The sequence below is a fragment of the Typopeltis vanoorti genome, chromosome 5, assembly GCF_054136105.1.
Source record: "Typopeltis vanoorti isolate ZY-2024b chromosome 5, IOZ_Tvanoo_1.0, whole genome shotgun sequence".
In the NCBI taxonomy this organism is placed as follows: Eukaryota; Metazoa; Arthropoda; class Arachnida; order Uropygi; family Thelyphonidae; genus Typopeltis; species Typopeltis vanoorti.
In genome coordinates, this window is record NC_143553.1 from 168204847 (window position 1) to 168226015 (window position 21169).

Consider the following 21169-nt stretch of genomic DNA (forward strand, 5'->3'; position numbering starts at 1 on the left):
TCCCAGAATATTTTTGTATGTCTCACAATCATTTCCTACTCTGCTATTTAGATCCCAACAAGGACCAACTTTTCCTTTTTCATTCTGTCAGTTGCTTTTTCAAATCCTCAAAAAATTGCTCCACTTCTACCTTAGGAGAACCTTCTGTGGGACCATAGACAAAAATATGTCTCATTGTCCAGTTCCCCATTCTGATATTTGCTCACATCAATCTACTTGAAATTGCCTGCCATTCAAGAAGATTAGTCTCGTATTTAGTGTTGAATATTATGGCTACTCCTTCTTTTCCTTGATTGTCATTGCCTGAATATAACATTTTGTATTTATTGCTCAGAAAGAGCTCACCAGCTTTGGTTTTTTTTTTTTTTTTGTTTCAGTCACCCCTATTATGTCGATCTGGTATTTATCTAATTCCTCAGCTAGCTCCATTTCTTTGCCATTCAGGCTTCTTATGTTGATAGTACCGATCTTCAATTCTGGTGATATTGAATTGGGGGGTGTTTTAGGATTTGTTCCAGTAGCTGACTTTTGTTGTTCCCCCTGGTTCCCTGGTGAAAACAAAGGGGGGCCTTGTTTAACCGGGCGACACCCCAGCTGGCATGAAATTCTATCATGTTGTACCATCATTTAATATTGCGGTTTAACCAATAAGAATACAATTTGGTTGGCTAAATCCCAAATTGCCAGCCCATCCTCATTCGTTCAGTATCCAGGTAGATACCTAGGTTCTACCTGGTAGATACCTAGTGGTGCACCACGAGAAGGTGAGGATTTTACATTAGGTCAGAAGCGCTGGTCAGGTCTCCACATTCCTTTAAAGGGTATGCAGAAGTCTTCTCTCAGTTATACAGCTTTGACCCTTAAGCAACCCGTAATATGAATATTGTAACATTAAATTAAATATTAACGAAATAAAAATATTTTTATAGTATTTAAAATGTCAGCAAAGAAAAGAAAGATAAGAGAAGAAAATCGGGAGTTTAAAAGTGAAAGGACAAAACCTACGCACTTGTAGCAAATACAGCAAGATTTCCAATGTGTTTAATATGCCATGAAAAGCTTTCAAACAATAAAAAATCAAATATACTAAGACATTTTTTAAATAAACACGATACTTTGACAAAGCATATCAATGGGGAGATGAAAGAAAAAAGGCAATAGAAGAGCTTCAACACAAAATAAATCTAACTAAATGTTCATTTTCCAAATTGATAAAAGCATCAAGGAATACAACTATTGCTAGTGGAGATGGTGGTGGAAACATTGCAAGATATAGCACTCCAAGATGGTTTAAAATATTACAAGAATGGAGACCTATGTAATAGGGAGAGACCAAAGAAAAGATAGCAAGATGAATTAGTTAAGATTGTTGGAATGCAATGGATAATCCAGATTAAAAATGGCAGCATTATATCAGACAACTAAGTTATTTATCGATTTTAATAGTTTGCTTGCACAACATGTGCTGTTAAAGACATCATTAAGAATCCATGAAATGATTTAATGACCCAATGCCACAGCAAGTAGGTATTTCTGAAGGATAAAGAGAAAAACCCAAAATTAATTGCCAAAAGAGCCTATAACCTTATATGAAAGTCAAACTTATATACAAAGTTTGATACAAAGGCTAGTTTTGTGTTTTTGTTTCTGAATACTACATAAAAGAAATTAACACTTTTCATAACACTACACCTGTATCTTCTGTCCTTTGTCTGAGATGATTCATACAGTGGTGGCTCCCTGCTTCGGGTTCCAGGTGGCCGACTATTGTGATGGTCTGGTATATCTCTGGGTGATTGTCTAGGTCCAAGTGGTGAACGAGAATGATGTCGTCTTCTTTCCAAATCATGAGGTCGCCTATTACTATGATGGTTTCTATGAAACAACATGTGAATGACTTAAACAGAAAATATGATGCCATCATAAAAAAAAAAGAATAAATATATATATATATGTATGCTAATAACTTTTTAAACTTTTTTTTTAAAAACTATGAATGATACATTATTTCAGAATTATAAAGGAAAAGATGCTATCCAAAATATTTTATTTAAAATAGAAAATATATAATAATACAACCCTCAATTTGATACCCAATTCTGCTATCATATTTTAAAAGCTAAACTTATTTAACCCCTTAACGCACCAATTAAAAATTAGAAAGCGCTCATTTTTCTGCCAATTTTTTTATTCTTTCTTTTCTTTATACCCAAAGAACATTAGCAAATCTTAGAAAAAAAAACAAAAAAAAAATCTCTTTTTGCAAAAAAAGATTAACTAAACTGCATTTACTTCGCTAAATCGAGTTAACTCAGGCAACAAAAAAATCTTTAAAATAATAATGTTTAGTCAAAATTTACCACTGTGTGGTAAATTTTAAAATACGGGATGAAACGGAAAAAATTCAGTTTCTTGGACCAGAGTTAACTCAGTTGAGTGCATTAAGGGGTTAAATACTAAAACAAATAGGTGCAGGCTATTTAATTATAAGCTGAGAAATTCAAGATTGTGCACTTAATTTTATTACTAGAATATAATGCAACCAACTTCACCGAGTTTATAAATATAACAATTAATTAAAAGATACTACTTAAAGACATCACAACAGGTTGTTCTAAATATTTGCAAACCTACCTTAAATATACCCACCAACTCCTATATTACTCTGAAGTCATCCAAAAATCAAACTGCTAAGATGTTTTAGAAGTGCAGTTTCCATAAAAACCTCTGCTTCCCTGATACTTTTCGCTCTTTTTCTCACACTCTCAACAAATGGATTTCCTGCTAAATTCTTTGTCCAAAAGAGGATACATAACAGTCTGAGTAGGTTCCATTAGGGCCAGGTGTTTTCTTTTAATTTTCTTTAAATGCTGGGTTTTTTTTTTTTAATTTCTTTTCTTTTCATTTATTTTTTTGAAGCTTTTGTACACAGAAGAGCAAAGTCAGGATGAAACTTGATTAATAAACTTTTGCTTTTCCATATTCTTTCTAATCTTGAAGATAATTTGGGTGTCAGTTATGGGGTGCAGTTCAGCTATTATTTTCATATTAGAATGCAGGGTTTTTTTTTGTTTGTTTTTTTTTTGCAATTTTCATAAATCCAAAAGCAGTTGAAACATCAGCTGTAAGAATATTTAAAATCTTGATTTTAAATCTTCTTATTATATCCTCTTACATGTGGAAGAAATTGTTTAGGTATATTTCTAGTTTGCTGCATTTGTTTAAAATTTTGCTTCTAGAAGTTTCTTTAAACATTTATAATAGTGAAAATTGAGATTTTTTTTTCAAAGGTTTGATAATTTCTTCTCTTTATCTGAGCAGGATTCTTCTTTCTCCACTGCCTCTGAAAACTTTATCTGGATTCTTCTATAATAAACTCCTCTTCATGACATTTCAATATTTGTATCATGGTTCTATTTACTAAATCATAAATCACAAATCCTCTGTTAGCGTATTTGAGTATTCTGAAAAAAAAAAAAATGTTCATGTTGCACCACTGGATGTTAAGCAAGCTATTTAACTATTCAACTGTTAGTATTTGTCCAACATTGGACAAAATATAAAGTTTCAGTCAATTTTGGTAGACATTTCTCAGGGTTCTTTCTTGAATTCCAATTCTCCCCTACTAGCATGTTTTATTAGCTCCATGAGAAAAAAAAAAGAAAAAGAAAAAATGATATTTTAAATATCAGCTCATTGAAATTTTCTACTGATGGTAAAAAAACGTGTTTCAATTTCAGTTAATAAAGTGATAAAAGACTTCTTGGCGAAATCAAGATGTACATCAGTTGAGAATAAAGTTGATAAACTAATGTAACATGAAAACATTGAGAAACTAAACAAGACATCACATACAGCTATTAATAATCCTGGAAATCAATGGTGGTGGTGAGTATAATTACATTAATTTCTGTTACTAAGTTTTAGAATGGACTATAAAATGCTTATGCTCAAAAATACACATCTGTATTTATTGTGGTCATAGATCACTTCTCCCATTTATTCAAAAAAGCCACTTTATTCTAAAATGACTTTCAGGCTGTTGAGTCAACATTACTGGAATTTAACTTGAATTATACTGTGATTTCAAAATTATTACATTTTAGTAAAATAGTTCTGAATAAATAGTTTTGACATTTTCAGTCATCTTTCATTTTTCAGTCAACATACCCAAACTGTTTCACATTCTGGAACTACTTATTGTTTTCTATCATAAATCAAATATTATATTTTAAGAGAAGAAAAATTTTTCTTCTGCTAATCCAGTGTGCACATATTGTTGAAAAAGCCAGGATAGCAATTAAGTCTTGAGCTCAGACAAGAGCAGAAATCAAAGCTCATTTTTTTACAAAAATAAAAAAATAAATAAATAACAATACATTTTGTTACAAAAGGCTTCATTCCCAAATACATCAGGATTTTCATACAGCAGGAAATGGCTGAACAGGTGAAATAAATTTGAATTTAAACATAGGCAAACTGTCACCTTCATTCCCAATGAAATTGAGATGGAAAGTCATTTGAACTATATGTTTTTTAAAGCTAATAAGTGAATCAAAATAATATTACACTTTTCTTCAAAGAAAATCTTCAAATATTTGCTGTATACATCCTATAACAATTTCCACCAACGATCACACTGTTTCTATATTCAAGATGTGTCAGTTCTGATCCTCTTAATTTCAGAGATTTCACTTCAGTTGTCCTCCAACTCTGTTACACAATTTTCTACTCTTAAAAGTTTGAATTATGACCACTCAAGCAAATGCATAATCTACTAAATCTTATGAATTAGTCCATCCAATTTTACATAAGTGTGCAAAAAAAATAACTTGTCTTGAAATCAGATACATTTTTTTCATTGAAATTAACACGCTTTCATTTTTCAGAATTATGACATGTAAAACTGTATACTTCTTCCTTGACATTTAACTTATCCATGGAAATATTTTTCAGAATTGGTGATATGATGGCAACTCTCAAATACAAGGAATGCTTTTTGTTTTGCATAAGATATCTTTTACAAGCACTCAAGAATACATATTTATTAGTCTGCACTTTTCATAGTAATAGATAACAATGGAAATAATTCATATTGGCTTAAAGTCTGCACATGCCATTCATTTAGGGAAGAAAATAATGTGGAATCCATTTCTGACACTTTCAGCAGCAAAAAAAAATCATCAGTTTAAATATTCCAATATATTTAGCTTGTCAACTTGATAAGCTGTACCATATTAAAATGCACAAAATCTTCAACTGAGAGCATACTCTGAAAATCTAAGACTAGTTTATAAAAGCAAAATTGTCGTTTAATTTTTTTTTTCCCCTTCCTTCCTTGATATTAGTCACATAATTATAGGAGGCGACCCATCTCAGAGCAAATTAAAAATCTGTAGTATATTTGATGTTCTTGGTTTAGTTCTCCAATGAAAATCTTGAAATATTCCATTTTAGGAAAAAAATGCAATTCATTTATTTTTTTTTAAAGTAATTATATATCTTGTAGCTGCCTTCATTGTAGGTAAATGAATTATGAGGTATGAATGTTTTTTTTTCCTTTTTATTGGTATAAATTATCAATCAAGTATCAATTTCATATTTATATTTTTGATAATCAATTAAAGAACTTCCAGTTTCAAAGTTAATTTTGCAAGTTTATATTTGTCCTCAAGCTTGAAAAATGCAAAGAATTCTGATTCAGCTAAATAAAGATTCACAAATACTGTCAATAAGTTTTCATCTGGTTCCTTAAAAGTATGATGCATACTTTTTAACATTTTAGTTTTTTGCATCTTTAACTCTTATTTTAATTTAGCTCTTAGCAGGATGAAGTGATACCTGGCATCTAAAATTCAAATAATATTTCCAGTTTATAAAACAGGGAAAGAATCATAAACTTCTTGCACATGCATATAAGATGCTTTTATCTTCTATATTTTAAGTTTCCAAGACAATCCAAAATTTCTAATCAAACATATCTTCTGATACTGAAAAGAAAATTCAATTTTTAAAATAAACTTTTCTCCTATTGCACAAGTTGCACTCTGTACAAAAGTATTCAGTGTTCTTCCATCTGCAATCTATATTAAATGAATAAGGAAATCTGTGTGCTGTAAAGACAAAAGAATTCCATTACTTTTGTTGAAATTGCTACTAAACTAAATGAAACAGTCATCCATTAGTTATTCTATAGCATTCTTTCTTTTGGCATATTATAAAGAACTTCATCCAAAGACAATCAAATTCTGAAAAAATACTAGCAACTTTGAAGAGAAAAAGTTTTGAATTCTACTCTTTAATCCTATTTCATTTTATTCATTCATTTCAAAATCTTTATGCATGATTTATTTCTCATTTTCCAGGAAATTAAAAATTATTTCAAGTTAATGGAGATATCAGCAAGTTTTCCAAACACGTTCCATTTGTAAGTCCACAAAACAGTGAGATAAGTAGATGATAAAAAACATAGCCAACAAAGCACAAGCTAGCTTAGAAGTAAACAACTGCATTTAAATACTTTTTCTCCAAGTATTTAACAGCCATTAGAACTCTGACTAAAATCACCTAAATACATATTAATAGGTCATGTAGAAAAGGTTATCAAACTCTCATTTCATGGTTGGTAATAGATTGGTATCAAACAACTGACAATACCGAAACTTCATTCTTGAAAATTGCTCCATTCAAAACATATTTCCTAAATATAACAGCCAATACAATTATTCATACAAGACTATTTTTTTTCCCAGTAAAACATGCATCATCCTAAATATTTGTATAAATGTATTCTTTCAGGTGAATCAATTAGTTCATTCCTTCAAAATGTTCTCACAAAATCAGATAGCAAATGGTTGACATTTTATTCTCTTTAAATATTTTTCCCATTGCAATTAGAAATATTCAATTCAAAGAAAACTTCAAAAAAATGCTGAATTTTACATTAATTTTTTTTTTTTTTTTGGCTGTTTTTCAAATGTCCACTGTTATTAAAATAATGCAATGAAGCATAATATTCACTATATTCATTCTGAAACAAATATATAAGCAAAAAAATAAAAAATAAAAGGGGATGAAAGTTAACTTTCTTTTAAGCTCTGATGATAAACTATGATTTTGGATATGTTCCTTTATTTCTAAGAAATAGCCAGAGGGATTTCATCAATATATTCTATCAAATTTAAAACCCCTTTGACAATGATATATATAAATACATATCATATAAATGCAATTCATATAGTTTTTACATTGTAAAGCAATATTCATTGATTCCTTCTTCAGCACATAATATGCATGGAATTAAAAAAAAAATAGTTTCTTCTGTTCCCATAATGGATGTGAGGGCAGCTTATTAATTTCAGAACCCAATGAAGTTCTGTTTTGCTGGAACACTTGATGTTCCATACAAGGATTTTTGATAAGAAAAATTCCTTGTTAAAAATGCAAAACAATATTTTGTGCTGTTCTGTGGAAAATGCATTATATAAAACTATGGTACCTTTCCTTTTCCTTTTTTTTTTTTGTTTGCTGTGCAAATAGTTTGGTGTTGTCTGAAACAGGGATTTTGGTGAATCCACAATATAAAAATATGGCACTTTTCCTTGTTTTCTATCATTTCTATTTAATATGATTCAACTTAAGAATGGTAGAAATCCTCTGTAATTCTTTCCTCCTGGACAAGTTCTCCATCAAATCATAACAGTTCTAAAAAAAAAAAAAAGACAAATGAATCATCTTTAGCAGAACAATAATTCCAACATGCACTTGAGTATTCTGAAATTGCCAATACTGGTGGTCTTTAGTAATGAAGTCTTGTAGTACGCATACTACTGACTGAAATTAAAGTTGTGAAAATCAGTCATAGTTCATGAGTTGTAAACTTCTTCCACTTCAACATCAAATATCCACAAAGTTCTTAAAAGCATAGCTAGTGCCTTGGATAGCAAATATTCCTTTTGATACTGCTGAAAAAAAAAAGAATTTCAGGTTTCTTTTTTCTCGCAGATATTTGCAGTTGTGCTGAAAACCTATAAAAAGACAATTTGAGGGAGTAAAAAAGATGTATATAGAAGTGGCTCTGGCTTTAATAAACAAATACAGGGCTTGCTATAAGCAGCACAGAGGCTGTCATCATGAGCTCCTGCTTGGATATCCTATGGCATCAGATGAGCTATTGCAGAGATGGCCAAGAAGAAGGGTACCTGTCCAAATCTGGGGGAGGACCATGGCTACGATGTGGCACAGGTCTACGAGATGGTGACATGGAACGATGCTGAACAGGATGACTCTTTGATGCTGGAGATGGCAATGATGGTGGAGGTCCATGTTTCACTGTTGGTCTGGAATCCATATGCCTAGAAAGCAACAATTTGAATAATGAATTATTTCCTAACACAGTAACTGGTTAATTTTTATGATTCTTTTCTAAATCATGATGCAATAATTGTAATATTTTCAATAAATCTCACTTTGGAGAAAGCAGCTCATGTAGTTAGAAAATGTGAAACATCAGAAATTTATAATAAACTTTATATCAACTTTTATTTTTGACATTCTTTAACAAAAGTGTCGGTCACCTAAATGTCCAAATACAAAGATATTACATCTATATATATATATATATATATATATATTGGAAAATGAAAATACCAGTACACCATTTTTTACCTTTTATTTCATAAAATAAATGTTTTATTATATTTACGGCTATTTTGCCTGCTTCTGTTTAGGGGTGCCTCTGTTTAAATGTCATTGGCTTTTTACTCACGGATTCTTAAGGCACTGCAGATGTATATTTACCAACAAATATATGTGGCATAAAGGAAGAGAAATTTACACATACCTTTTTCCTGGATGCTGTGGCTTGTCTTCTTTCTGCAGTGTGTAAACTACTGCAGTTATGGTGTTTTGGAAGGAAGTGTGTGTGTGTGGGGGGGGGGGGGGTCTTAGGCAATGTGGGAGAATTAAAATAGAAAATAGAAAAAAAAAACGGGTTTTTTGTGTAATATATATATACATATATATTATATTGTTAGGGATGGGCGGAGTGTTTTATATATAGGGTGGGAAAGGGTAAAATGGTTTGAAAACAGCAAACTGATTTTTAGGAGAGGGGGGGGGTTGACTGGGTGCAATCTTTGCGACTTTGCTTGGTCGTCGTCGTCGTCTGAACTCAAGGAAGCGGATGCTATGTCAGGTTGGTTAGGTGTTTCTGCCTTTGAAGTGTTTGTGTTATTGCCTATTGGTCGGAGTTGTGACCTCAATTTTACATTGTGAAGCTTCCAAACCTCAGAGATTATGTAGGGCTGGTGGACGCTGATAGAGTTCGTGTCACATTTTATGGCTATTGTTTCATTGTCTTGTCTATCTATTATGATGGTCTTGTCGATTTGCAGGGTATGTTTTTATTCAAGGGCATGAACAGCTATTTCTGTTTTCCCTGTGCTTTGTATTCGATTTTTCTTTTTGATGTTGCGTTTTTTAGTGTTTAAATGTTCTGGAATAGGGATGTTAGAATCACGGAAGTGTTCTTGTAGTCTTGCCCATAAAGACCTGATTGTGGAACCTGTGTAGGTGATATCACAGTCTTTTTGGCAGGGAAATATTCTGTGCATTGGTAATCCTACACGCATCACCACCTTAAAAGCATTCCTAAACAGTTACAGCAACAGACTAAAATTCACCATACAAACTGAACAGAACAAATCCATCAATTTCTTAAACTTGACATTAATTAGAACAAACAACAAAATAGCCACGAAAATATACCACAAACCCTCGCACATCAGATAATACCTCTATTTCCACTCATACCATCCATACTCCGTTAAAAAAATCGGTCATCCTATCACAATTCATAAATGCTTACAAATTTTCAACCAATCATAGTAATCTGAACATAGAAATAAAAAAACTAACACAGATCTTCAAAAATTGCAACTATTCTACACAACTAATAAATTACGCAAACAGGATGGCCAAAACCGCCAAAACAAATTTTGCAACACAAAAAATTATCAAACTGCCATATATCCAGAACACATACAAAGCCTACAAATAGATCTTCAAACATACTGACTACAAACTGGTATTCACCACAAACCAAAAATTGGCAAATCTCCTAAATCCCACACATAAAAAGAAAGATTTGAACACCACAACGTAGTCTATAAATTTCCCTGCCAAAAACACTGTGATATCACCTACACAGGTTCCACCATCAGGTCTTTACAGGCAAGATACAAGAACACTTCCGTGATTGTAACATCCCTATTCCAAAACATTTAAACACTAAAAAACGCAACATCAAAAAGAAAAATCGAATACAAAGCACAGGGAAAACAGCTATTTCTGTTTTCAAATCAACAAGGCCATAATAATACACAGGCAAGACAATGAAACAATGCTTAGAATATCAGAAACAATAGCCATAAAATGTGACGCAAACTCTATCAACATCCACTGGCCCTACATAATCTCCGAGGTTTGGAAGCTTCACAATGTAAAATAGAGGTTACAACCCCGACCAATAAGCAATAACACAAACACTTCAAAGGCAGAAACACCTAACTGACCTGACATAGCATCCACTCCCTCCATGAGCTCAGATGACGACTAAGCATAGTCGAAATGGATGGCATCCCATCAAACCCCCCCCCCCAAAAATCAGTTGCTGTTTTCAACCCCTTTCACCCTTCCCCACACTATATATAAAACGCTCCACCCATCCCTAATAATATAAATGTATATACATATATATTATTCAAAAAACCGAGTTTTTTTCTATTTTAATTCTCCCACATTGCCTAAGATCCTCCCTCCCACACACACTTCCTTCCAAAACACCATAACTGCAGTAGTTTGCACGTTGCAGAAGCAATGGCGAGGTCATCTTCACTACAGGAGTTGTCAAAAGGTGTGCCACCTTTTGATTAAATTACTCTGGATTTAGAGAAAGATGTTGAAAGTTTATTTTTCACATGGTTAGACTATAATAAATTTAGTTTGATAAGTGTGAGCAAACAAAGTTTACGCTTGAAAATATCTTCAGGATTGGGATAAGGTAGTACAACACTGGGCAACCGGTAGCAAAGGTGGACCAAGCTAACTTCACTCCTATCTCAGTATCTCCCATAATGCAAAACACATCTCCTTGCGGATATGTATAATGTTATGCATTAAGGGAAGGGCCACCACCCAGACTAGTTTCGACCTTTATTGAGGTCTTTTGAGTGGGAGCCAGATCCCAGAAGTGGAGATACCAGGCAGAACCAAGTGAAAAATAAACTTTCAACGTCTTTCTCTAAATCCAGAGTAATTTAATAAAAAGGTGGCACACCTTTTGGCAACTCCTATACGTAAAGATAACCTCGCCATTGTTTCTGCCTGGTATCTCCACTTCTGGGCCTGGCTCCCACTGAAGAGACCTCAATAAAGGTCGAAACTAGTCTGGGTAGTGGCCCTTCCCTTAATGCATAACATTATACATATCTGCAAGGAGATGTGTTTTGCATTATAGGAGATACTGAGATAGGATTGATGTTAGCTTGGTCCACCTTTGCTATGAGTTTCCCAGTGTTGTACTACCTTACCCCAGTCCTGAAAATATCATCAGGCGCAAACTTTGTTTGCTCACACTTGGATAAAGGATCAAACTAAATTTACTATAGTCTAACCAAGTGAAAAATAAACTTTCAATATCTTTCTCTAAATCCAGAGTAATTTAATAAAAAAAGGTGGCACACCTTTTGACAACTCCTATAGGTAAAGATGATCTCGCCATTGCTTCTGCCTGGTATCTCCACTTCTGGACCTGGCTCCCACTGAAGAGATCTCAATAAAGGTCGAAACTAGTCTGGGTAGTGGCCCTTCCCTTAATGCATAACATTATACATATCCGCAAAGGAGATGTGTTTTGCATTATGGGAGATACTGAGATAGGAGTGATGTTATCTTGGTCCACCTTTGCTACGAGTTGCCCGGTGTTGTACTACCTTACCCCAGTCCTGAAGATATTTTCAGGCGCAGACTTTGTTTGCTCACACTTGGATAAAGGATCAAACTAAATTTATTATTTTATTATTTATACTTTTCCTGCAGACAGTATTTACAAAACACTTCAAGTTCCTAAACTACATTCATCTCTCTAAAGATGTCTTCATAGCAAATAACTGTCCAGATGGAGATACTAATAAGTATTATGGAAGACCTTTGATATGATTTTGTTGCTTACAGATAAAGAAAGATAGTTCAGTGAGCAAGATAATTATATCAAAGATATATATATATATATATATATACTATACATATTTTACTCTTTTTGGATTGCCCCTACAGTTCACAGTAAATTAATTTTGATCAATTTTTCACCCTCATATCTATTCTAGAGCAATTACAATTTCCACACCCAATGATTATTCACAAATTTGTGGTAAGATGTGATGGGACCTGCAAAATCCATGGTGAGACTTCATGGCATTAAAATCTTAATTGCTAGATTTTGTAATGAAGAACCCACAAGTGTATAAGGGGAGGAGACATGTTATTGCTGAATCTGGTCTAAACTTACTTGCAACTTTTATTTGGAATCTTAGAAATTAAATTGGAATTTTCATAAATCACTCAACTGTATAATCTGATTCATTAAGCACCATGCGGGGATGTGCTGAAAACTTGTGATAATCACCATGAAGGGATTGAGGTAGAGCCATGTAACTTACACATTACTCTACATATTCCCCATGAAGTGTTACATACCATATTTTCCGGTGTATAAGACGCACCCAAGAAATTTAATACAATTTTCTGGAAAAAACCTAAACTTTACCTAAACCAAAACAATGCTCACAGGCTACTTTGACTACATGTGTACGAATCATTTTTGTTGAAATGGCAAGGCCATTTTGCCGATTTTCTTGCACTCATTTCAAAACTTCGGTCTCTAGTTCTGGCCACTTCGCAATTTTTCCATGTTCCGCACGCTTTTCATTATGCAAATTGTACAAAATCTCCTTCTGACCACGCCAAGTTCTAATCATTTTTTCTGTAGGTGGAGGTCCAAAATGTCTTTCAGCTTCCCTATTCCCATGTTCTTCCACATATTTTACAACCTGCAATTTGTAACTTGAAGTATACGAATGTCGCCCGTTTTTTTCATCACTAAAATCTACATGGAAATATCAAACTGAACACAAAATATTTCAACACGTCAACTCAATACTGATAAACATCGATAACTGATTACTTGGATAAGATATTATGAAACTTGAATAGGGACTCCTCGTTCTTAGTCAATGACGTGCTAGAAGTCACGTGAAGGTCACACATCAATTTGATTGTACCATTAACCGCCTACAAAGATCTTGGAACATAAAAGGGAGTGCGTATGACTTTGAAAAGAGGAAACAATCTTTACCTTCATAATATAAGACGCACTCCATTTTTAAGATGAATTTTTAAGGTAAAAAAGTGCGTCTTATACACTGGAAAATACGGTACTTATTACAATGCTGCTGCATCATTTGCAATCCTTTGAGAAATAAATCTTTCTCTTGTTGCACAAACCAATCCTCAGCTGCAGACGACTTCATCTGTGGTAAATTTTGTTCCTTTCAAGTGTTCTTTAAATTTGGGAATATGAAGAAGTCAGATGGGGTGGGTGAGGCAGAGATTGAAAGCCCAAGTTGTGTACTGTCTGTTGGGTTTCATAAGCACTGTGAGCAAGTGCAATGTCCTGTAAAAACAATGGGACAATGTTGCTTTTGCCTCTGCTCAGTTTCCCATGACATTTTTTCTTCAGAGCTGTTAAATAAACTGCTATTGAAGATTTAAGATTTTCTTTAAAAAAAATTTAAGATTTTTTTTAAAGTTTCACCTTTTTTTGAGGTACTTGGTAAGAAGTACACCATCCATATCCAAAAAAGACAATGGCAAGAACCTCCCTGCTGACTTTTGGGTTTGGAACTTCTTTGTGTCTCCACTCCACCGACTGTTGTTTGGTCCCTGGTCATTGTGATGAAGCCATGTTTCGTCAACGGTTACAATACAAGCGAAAAAATTTGCTTCTAATTTCTCAAAAGGACTCAAAATACCTTGATGAAGCACACATTCTCTCTTTTGGTTGCCGTTCAAATATTTGAGGACCCACTTCGCTAAGCGCTTCTGCATGTCCAGATGTTGGTGGACAATGATCCCAAACTCGTTCCCTGAATATCCCCAGTCCTTGCAGTGCTTTTGGCTGGTATTTATCATCATCAAGGATCATGGCATGCACTGCATCAATGTTTTCAGGTGCGATCGCTGTGGAAGGTCTTCCTGACCTGGGGCATCTGTTGTCTCAGGATGCCCAGCTTTAAACTTGGCCATCCATCTAGCAACTGTTGGATATGCTGGACACAGTTCTCTTAAAGTCTCATGCACAATTTGGAGAATCTTAATTGCGGACTTTTCTTGGAGCATGAAAAACTTGATTGGCCCACACCTCTGTGTGTTCAAATTTCTTCAAAACTTCTGACATGTCTCCTTACATATTCTAAAAGGGAGAAAGAAAAAAAAAAAAAAAAAATATATATATATATATATGTATATTACAATTTCATGAAACATGAGGAATTAAAGAGTTTTAAGATATGTCATTTCTTGTGGTTATATCAGTTGCTTTAATATCATTTTTGTTCCAGGTGTTTATCAGAACTTTTCAGTCCCCTTCCTTGTACAAGCAAACTAATGTTCCTTTAGTTGCTGAAAGTTTTTCACTTGGTTAAAAATTAAAGATGCCAGAAATTACATTCTTGTTTAATCCTTTATCCAAGTTAAGCAAACAATGTTTGCACATGGAGTAGCTTCATGCCCAGCTTACTTGTATATACAGTCCATCAAAAAAATGTATACACACTTCGGCAAAAGAAACACCTATATAAAAATTGCAAAATAAATTTATACAGATGTCAAGGGATGAATACAAGTTACCTTTGACTTCTACAATTACATGAAGTGCTCAAAGTGGTTGCAATTAGCATCCAGACACTTATTATTATGGCAAACTACTGCTTGGACAACATTGGCCAAAGTGTTCACTAGGATTGCTGGGCATGCTATTTCAATTTCTTTCTGAAGGGCCACCAGTGCAGCTGGTTTTCTATGATACACTACATCCTTTAGAGTAGGTAGAAGTTCAGGATGTTAAATCAGGAGAATGTGGGGGGGGGGACCTCAACTGCACCTCTTCGTCCTATCCATTGTCCCTGCAAATTTCATCGGGGTAAGCTCTCACATCTTGGTGGTAGTGTGGTGGTGAACCATCTTGTTGGAAGAGAAATCAATCATTTCCATAAAGTGCATGAATGGCAGGTAAAATGGATGTGCATAGCATGTCCAGGTATGCTTGACCAGTAACAGTACCATCAAAGAAGAATGGTCCTATTAAACCCCTAGATGACAATCCACACCAGACATTGAGTCCCGGTAAATTGACTGCCTTGTCCAAATGAATGCCTGGATTTTCTGGAGCCCAGTAAACACAATTATGCAGATTCACTGTTCCATTAAGCTTAAATTGTGCTTCATCAGACCAAACCATCTTCCTCACAAACTCCTCATCCACCACATGTTGAAACCACGCACAATACTGCATTCTTCGACCAGGATTCGTTGCATGTAATAATCTTGGTATGTAAACTTTCCATTTAGCTGCTTTAAGAATGCGCCGTATGCTTGCACTGCTAACTGCTGTTTCACATGCACATTGTGTGGTAGACTTCTGTGGCAGAGTGTAAACTGTTTCAACACCATAGCCGAGGAAGCAGGACTTCTTGCTGTGCAAGCCTCCAGTTTTCCCCTTCTGCATATCACACATGGTACCATGGGTCTCAAACTTATCACGAATATATGCAATTGTCAGGTGTATTGGAGGTTGTATTGCAACTGATGCCTCCACTGTCGTTGAACTTCAACAGCATTCTCAAATTTGAAATACCACTTTAAAATGGTTTTGCGTTCCTTGAATGACAATCATGCCTTGGCCATTTTGTTTGACTGTCCTACTGGTCACGTGTTGATGCTAGTATTCATGTGAGTAACAACATCTTTTGAGAGAACATCATACTACACATTGCTACCGTAATTCGATCCAGCTTCGAATAAAGTTCATAGATGATATCCGTTAAAGTGTGTATACATTGTTTTTGACAGACTCTGTAGTTGTTTGATGATTTCACATTAACTGCCTTAGAATCCAATGCAAAGCACACATTATTTCAGGTGTGTATAACTGCCATGCGTTATGGGAAGGGCCACTACCCAGACTGGTTTTTACCATTTATTGAGGTCTCATCAGCAGGAGCCAGACCCAAGAGAAATACCAAGTTGAAATAATGCAAAACTCATGTATTTCTCATATTCAAGTAGTGAAAAAGTGCAATATCTTATTGTTAAAATACTCTGGATTAGAGATCGTTGCTGAAACACTTGGTAATAAATTAAATTAAAGATGCCAAGAAATTATATTCATGTTTAATCCTTTGTCCAAGTGTAAGCAAACAAAGTTTGTACAGGAAGTATCTATTATTAAAATACTCTGGATTAAAGCTAGCTGTTGAAAGTTTCACACCAGACAACATAAAATTCATTTGCAACTTTAGGTGGTATACAAATGTCCTCAGATATTCACAAATACTTATGCTATGGAGGAATCTGAATGGAAAGCATTCCATTCAGACATCTGCATGGCCAAATAGTGGCTAGACCAAGTAATGAACACACACAAATTTAATGAACACTTGGAAAGTCTTCAGACCATAAGTGAAATGTTTTGCCAAAAGGATGTTTATGAAAAGAGAATGTTGAAGCTAACCAAAACAGACTTTCCTCTTGATGTGATGAAGATATCTGAATTTGATATAACTGGATTACTTCAGCTGGAAAAATAAAATGTACAAAGAGATTGAAAATATGGCCACAGAAGCCCTCTATCCTCTTCTGTTGTCTAAACCATTTAAACATTCATCTAAGCCTTCTAAACATTCATCATTCATCCTCAACCCTCCTTCTGGGTTCATTGTGTAGACACTATATTTGCTATCTGGTCTCATTCTTTGAACTAACCATCTTCTTCTTACAACTAATCAGTCTACATGACAAATTCAATTCATTATAGAAAAGGAGAGGCCTGAGAGTACCCTTCTCAGACATCCAACTTACTTGCAAACGTCATGTACCTCATACACCAATGTTTATCATAACGCTAACTTCTCTGGCAGACATACAATAATTCCTCAATTAATGTATTCAAAAAAAACAGTTAATGAAAATTTCACTAATCAAATATAATATTCAATACAAAAAATTATAATTTGTCCATGGAATTTAAAAACATCTGTTAATTTTTTTAAACCTTTTTTTTTTAAAAAGAGATTACTAAGTTCTCCTAAATGCAATTCATGCATTTCAAGCAATTCAAAAACATTTGTAGTGCTCATTTCATCTAAACTAAGCTCTGTGTATCATTGTTAGTTATTTCTTCAATAGCATTATCCCCCTACTGGGAAAACCAACAAAATCATTTACGTAACGCAATGAGATATGTTTCCAAACCACTCTTATATTGCTTGGAAATATGATACCTTAAATCTCATAAATCAGGTTCCACATAATGTGAGACCTGATTTATGGAGTTTTCATTGTTGAATCCCAGTTTATGTTCTGAATGATATAATCACGTAATCACAAGAAAGATATTTATTTAACCAAATATTTCGGTCTGGAAATAGCAGACCATCGTCGGTGGTATTACAAGAACAGTTTAAAAAATATACAAGCTAGAATACTAACAATAGATCGTTGAAATTAGAACATGCCGCGTGATGTTATATCACTAAGTATGAAACGAAATATTTTGAAGTAGAAACATGATTGAATTTGCTATTAAAAAAAAAAAAAAAAAAAAAAAAAAAAAAAAAAATTAATGGGTAATCTTGATTAGGCTTTCCCAGATTTTTGATATAGATATGCAGTCATTACGATTCAGGTTGGGATGATGGAGCAAGGCCTCCACGCTTTCCTTGAACAAACGTTCGAACCTATAACGGGATCTATGTAAGAGGCGCGTTTTGGACCAAAGGATGCTGTGGTCAGTTTCAATCCCGTGTTGAGCCAAACCAGACTTTTCAGGTTTATTGTGAAGAATGGATGATTGATGTTCTTGGATTCTTTTTTCAAGAGAACGTCCAGTCTGTCCAAAGTAAGAGAGATCACAGTTGCAAGGAATTTGATAAACTCCAGGAAGAGATAAAGTTGAGCGTTTGTCTTTAGGAGAAGGAAAATGAGAAGACAATTTGTTAATAGGAGAATACGTAGCTGTTAAATCATATTTCTTCAAAATTCTTGCGATAGGTTCTGAAATACCGGAGATATAAGGAATAGGTACTCGACGTATTGAATCTTTGTTGTTTTGTGGAGGATTATAAGATGTAAGAAGACGTTGAATACTTTTTTCAGAAAAGCCATTGAGTTTCATGTGTTGCTGGATAGTAGAAAGTTCTTTCTGTAGATAATCAAAAGTAGAACAATTAGTTTTGGCTCTTTTGATGAGACATTTTATAATTCCTGTTTTATGACATGGATGATGGGCTGATTCTTTCAGAATATAACGACCTGTGAATGTTGGTTTCCTGTATACTGTAGTTGTAAGAATATTTGAAGATGATCGGATGAGGAGAACGTCTAAAAAAGATAACTGGTTGTTTTCTTCTAATTCCATAGTAAACTTTATGCGATGATGTAAGGAATTAATACTGTTTAAAAAGGAAGATAAAGTGTTTTTACTGTGAGGCCAAATAGCAAATATGTCATCTATATATCTTACCCAAAAAGATGGTAGAGGGAAACTAGATGTGAAGAGGACTTTTTCTAAATGTTCCAAATAAAAGTTGGCTAAAGCTTGAGAAAGAGGACTTCCCATGGCTGTTCCTTCTACTTGGCTATAAAATTTGTTTTGACATATGAAATAACCAGAATGTATAACGAAATCGAATAGTTTTATAATATCTTGAGGAAAGATGTCAGCAAGTAGTTTTAAAGTTTCCTTAAGAGGTACATTGGTGTATAAAGATTCTATATCAAAACTAACCATAAGATCTGTAGGTTGTAATGAGACATCTTTTAATTTTTCTAAGAAATCTGAGGAGTTTTTTAAAAAAGAACTCGAGTTGCCAATGTAAGATTTCAGTAATTTAGCTAGATATTTGGCTATACGGTAAGTAGGAGAATCAATGCAATCTACTATTGGACGAAGAGGATAGTCAATCTTATGGATTTTTGGAAGGCCATAAAATCTAGGAGGTCTTGCAAAATGAGTTTTAAGTCTTTCAATTGTGTCTTTAGTTGGGTAATCTGAAAGTCATACTGAAGATGCTCTTGATGCAGGACTAAAATTTTATGCACATAAGTTAAATCCATATTATGTTTATACTGTGTGTTCTATGTGCACATTACTGAGAAAGAGAGAGAATGGTTTACGGTATGAAAGCAAGAGCGGAGAGTGTTGGAAATGTTTTGCATGAAAGAAATACGAGTTGTGGAAAGCAGGAGAATGAAGTCACTAGTATTAATGACATAAGGCAAGATAGGGAAAGTGTTGACAAAAATGTGGAAGGAGTAAACATGATGCATGAAATATGAAAGAGAGCATAAAAGAAGTAGCTGAAGGTAATGTGGACGATGAGGTGACAATAAGCAGTGAAATAGTATGCTTATGCAGTGTCTTTCACAGGACAAAATAGAGCTAGAGAAAATGGAGAAATGAATGATGTGGTACAACAGGATGGAGAATGAAAGAAAAAATAAATGAAAAAGTTGAAAGTGAAAGAAATGAAGTAAGAAGAATCCTTTCTTTTAGTACTTACTAGTGCTAACCAGTGAAGTAAAAAGAAGTAACAGCTTCACTAACAAGGATGTTAGTGAAGCTGTTAGACTGCAGAGGGAAGAAGTGAAAGAATTGATTTATTTGGTTGGTGTTAATGATTTGAAAGAGAGAAATATGCAACAACAGAACATAAAAGAGGTGCTGATAGAAGTGAAAAAGCAGAGTGGGAAAGACTGGTTCTGACAGGACTGAATTGAGAAGGGCCATGATTGCAAATGAGTCAATGAGAAGATTGTGCAAGAGGAATGGTGAGCAGTTCATAGCTGTACAGTGTAAATTTGATTGATGAAAGAACTTGTATATGCCTGATGGACTTTTGAAGGATTTGAAGTGAAATGTTCAGTGATATGTTGGAAATGCAGAAAAAAAATTCGTTTCATGCACTTATCATTTACTCCTACATTTTTACTGTGGGTTCAGCCACCCCCTGAGTCAAATGAGTATGTGCACAGAAATTACTATACAATGCCAATTCAGTTTCAGGTATTAAATACAAATGGCTTAATAATAACATGATACAAGTATAACACTAAGTAGCCTGATACAAGGGGATGGTGAATGTACATGAATGCCAGAAGTGTCAGAAATAAAGGAGTTTTTGGCATTGGTCAGTTTGACATGACCAAAAATTATAGGAATCAGCAAGACCTAGTTGACAAAATATGATAGTTACAGAGACAGAATGGTGAAGTCATTGTATTTTCAGGGAGGATAGAGGGAATAGGACAGGAGGTGGAGTACTGCTGACGATAGCTGAAAAACTTCACCAGAAAAATTAAAAGTTAGAGGATTTTATGTCTAGGGGAGATGGTTTATTTAAGACTATCTGATGCAAAATAGAGGCCAATAGGACAAAAGGCTGATTTACGCCAGGAAGGGGAAAGGTCCACAGGAAGATGTGAACTTCTTCTTGTGGACTTCAAATTATGAAGACATTTACTGGAAGGAGTTAAGGGAGCATGGCAAGGGATTAATACAGTTGCTAAGGGATAATTACCTGAAACAGCAAGTCACTGAGAGGAAGAGCGATCTTTTCTTGAAGATTGGGTTCGAGACTACGTTGTGATTGGTCAGTGAATTTAGAGTTTATATAAAATTGGTGATTTTTATCTGTTTTATTGTTTTTCTCTTAGAAAATCAGTGTTTTATAGTATATTAGTGTAGATTTCGTGTTTTTAGTGTATTTAGTGTTTTATAACATTTCTGTTAAGATATTACAATAATAAATATAGTTTAAAATGATGCAAAATC

General features: G+C 34.0%; 1 protein-coding gene across 3 annotated transcripts in view; it reads right to left on the minus strand.

Annotated features, from left to right (window-relative positions):
- LOC150107043 (uncharacterized) overlaps positions 1-21169 on the minus strand; it is a 312429-nt gene that overhangs the window by 165307 nt on the left and 125953 nt on the right. For all 3 annotated transcript variants that reach the window (XM_090393400.1, XM_090393401.1, XM_090393399.1), the window contains exons 4-5: positions 8202-8354; positions 1693-1875 (exon numbers count right to left, since the gene is read on the minus strand). In XM_090393400.1, coding sequence (XP_090249526.1) covers positions 1693-1875; positions 8202-8354 — 336 coding nt within the window. The remainder of the gene's footprint in view (positions 1-1692; positions 1876-8201; positions 8355-21169) is intronic.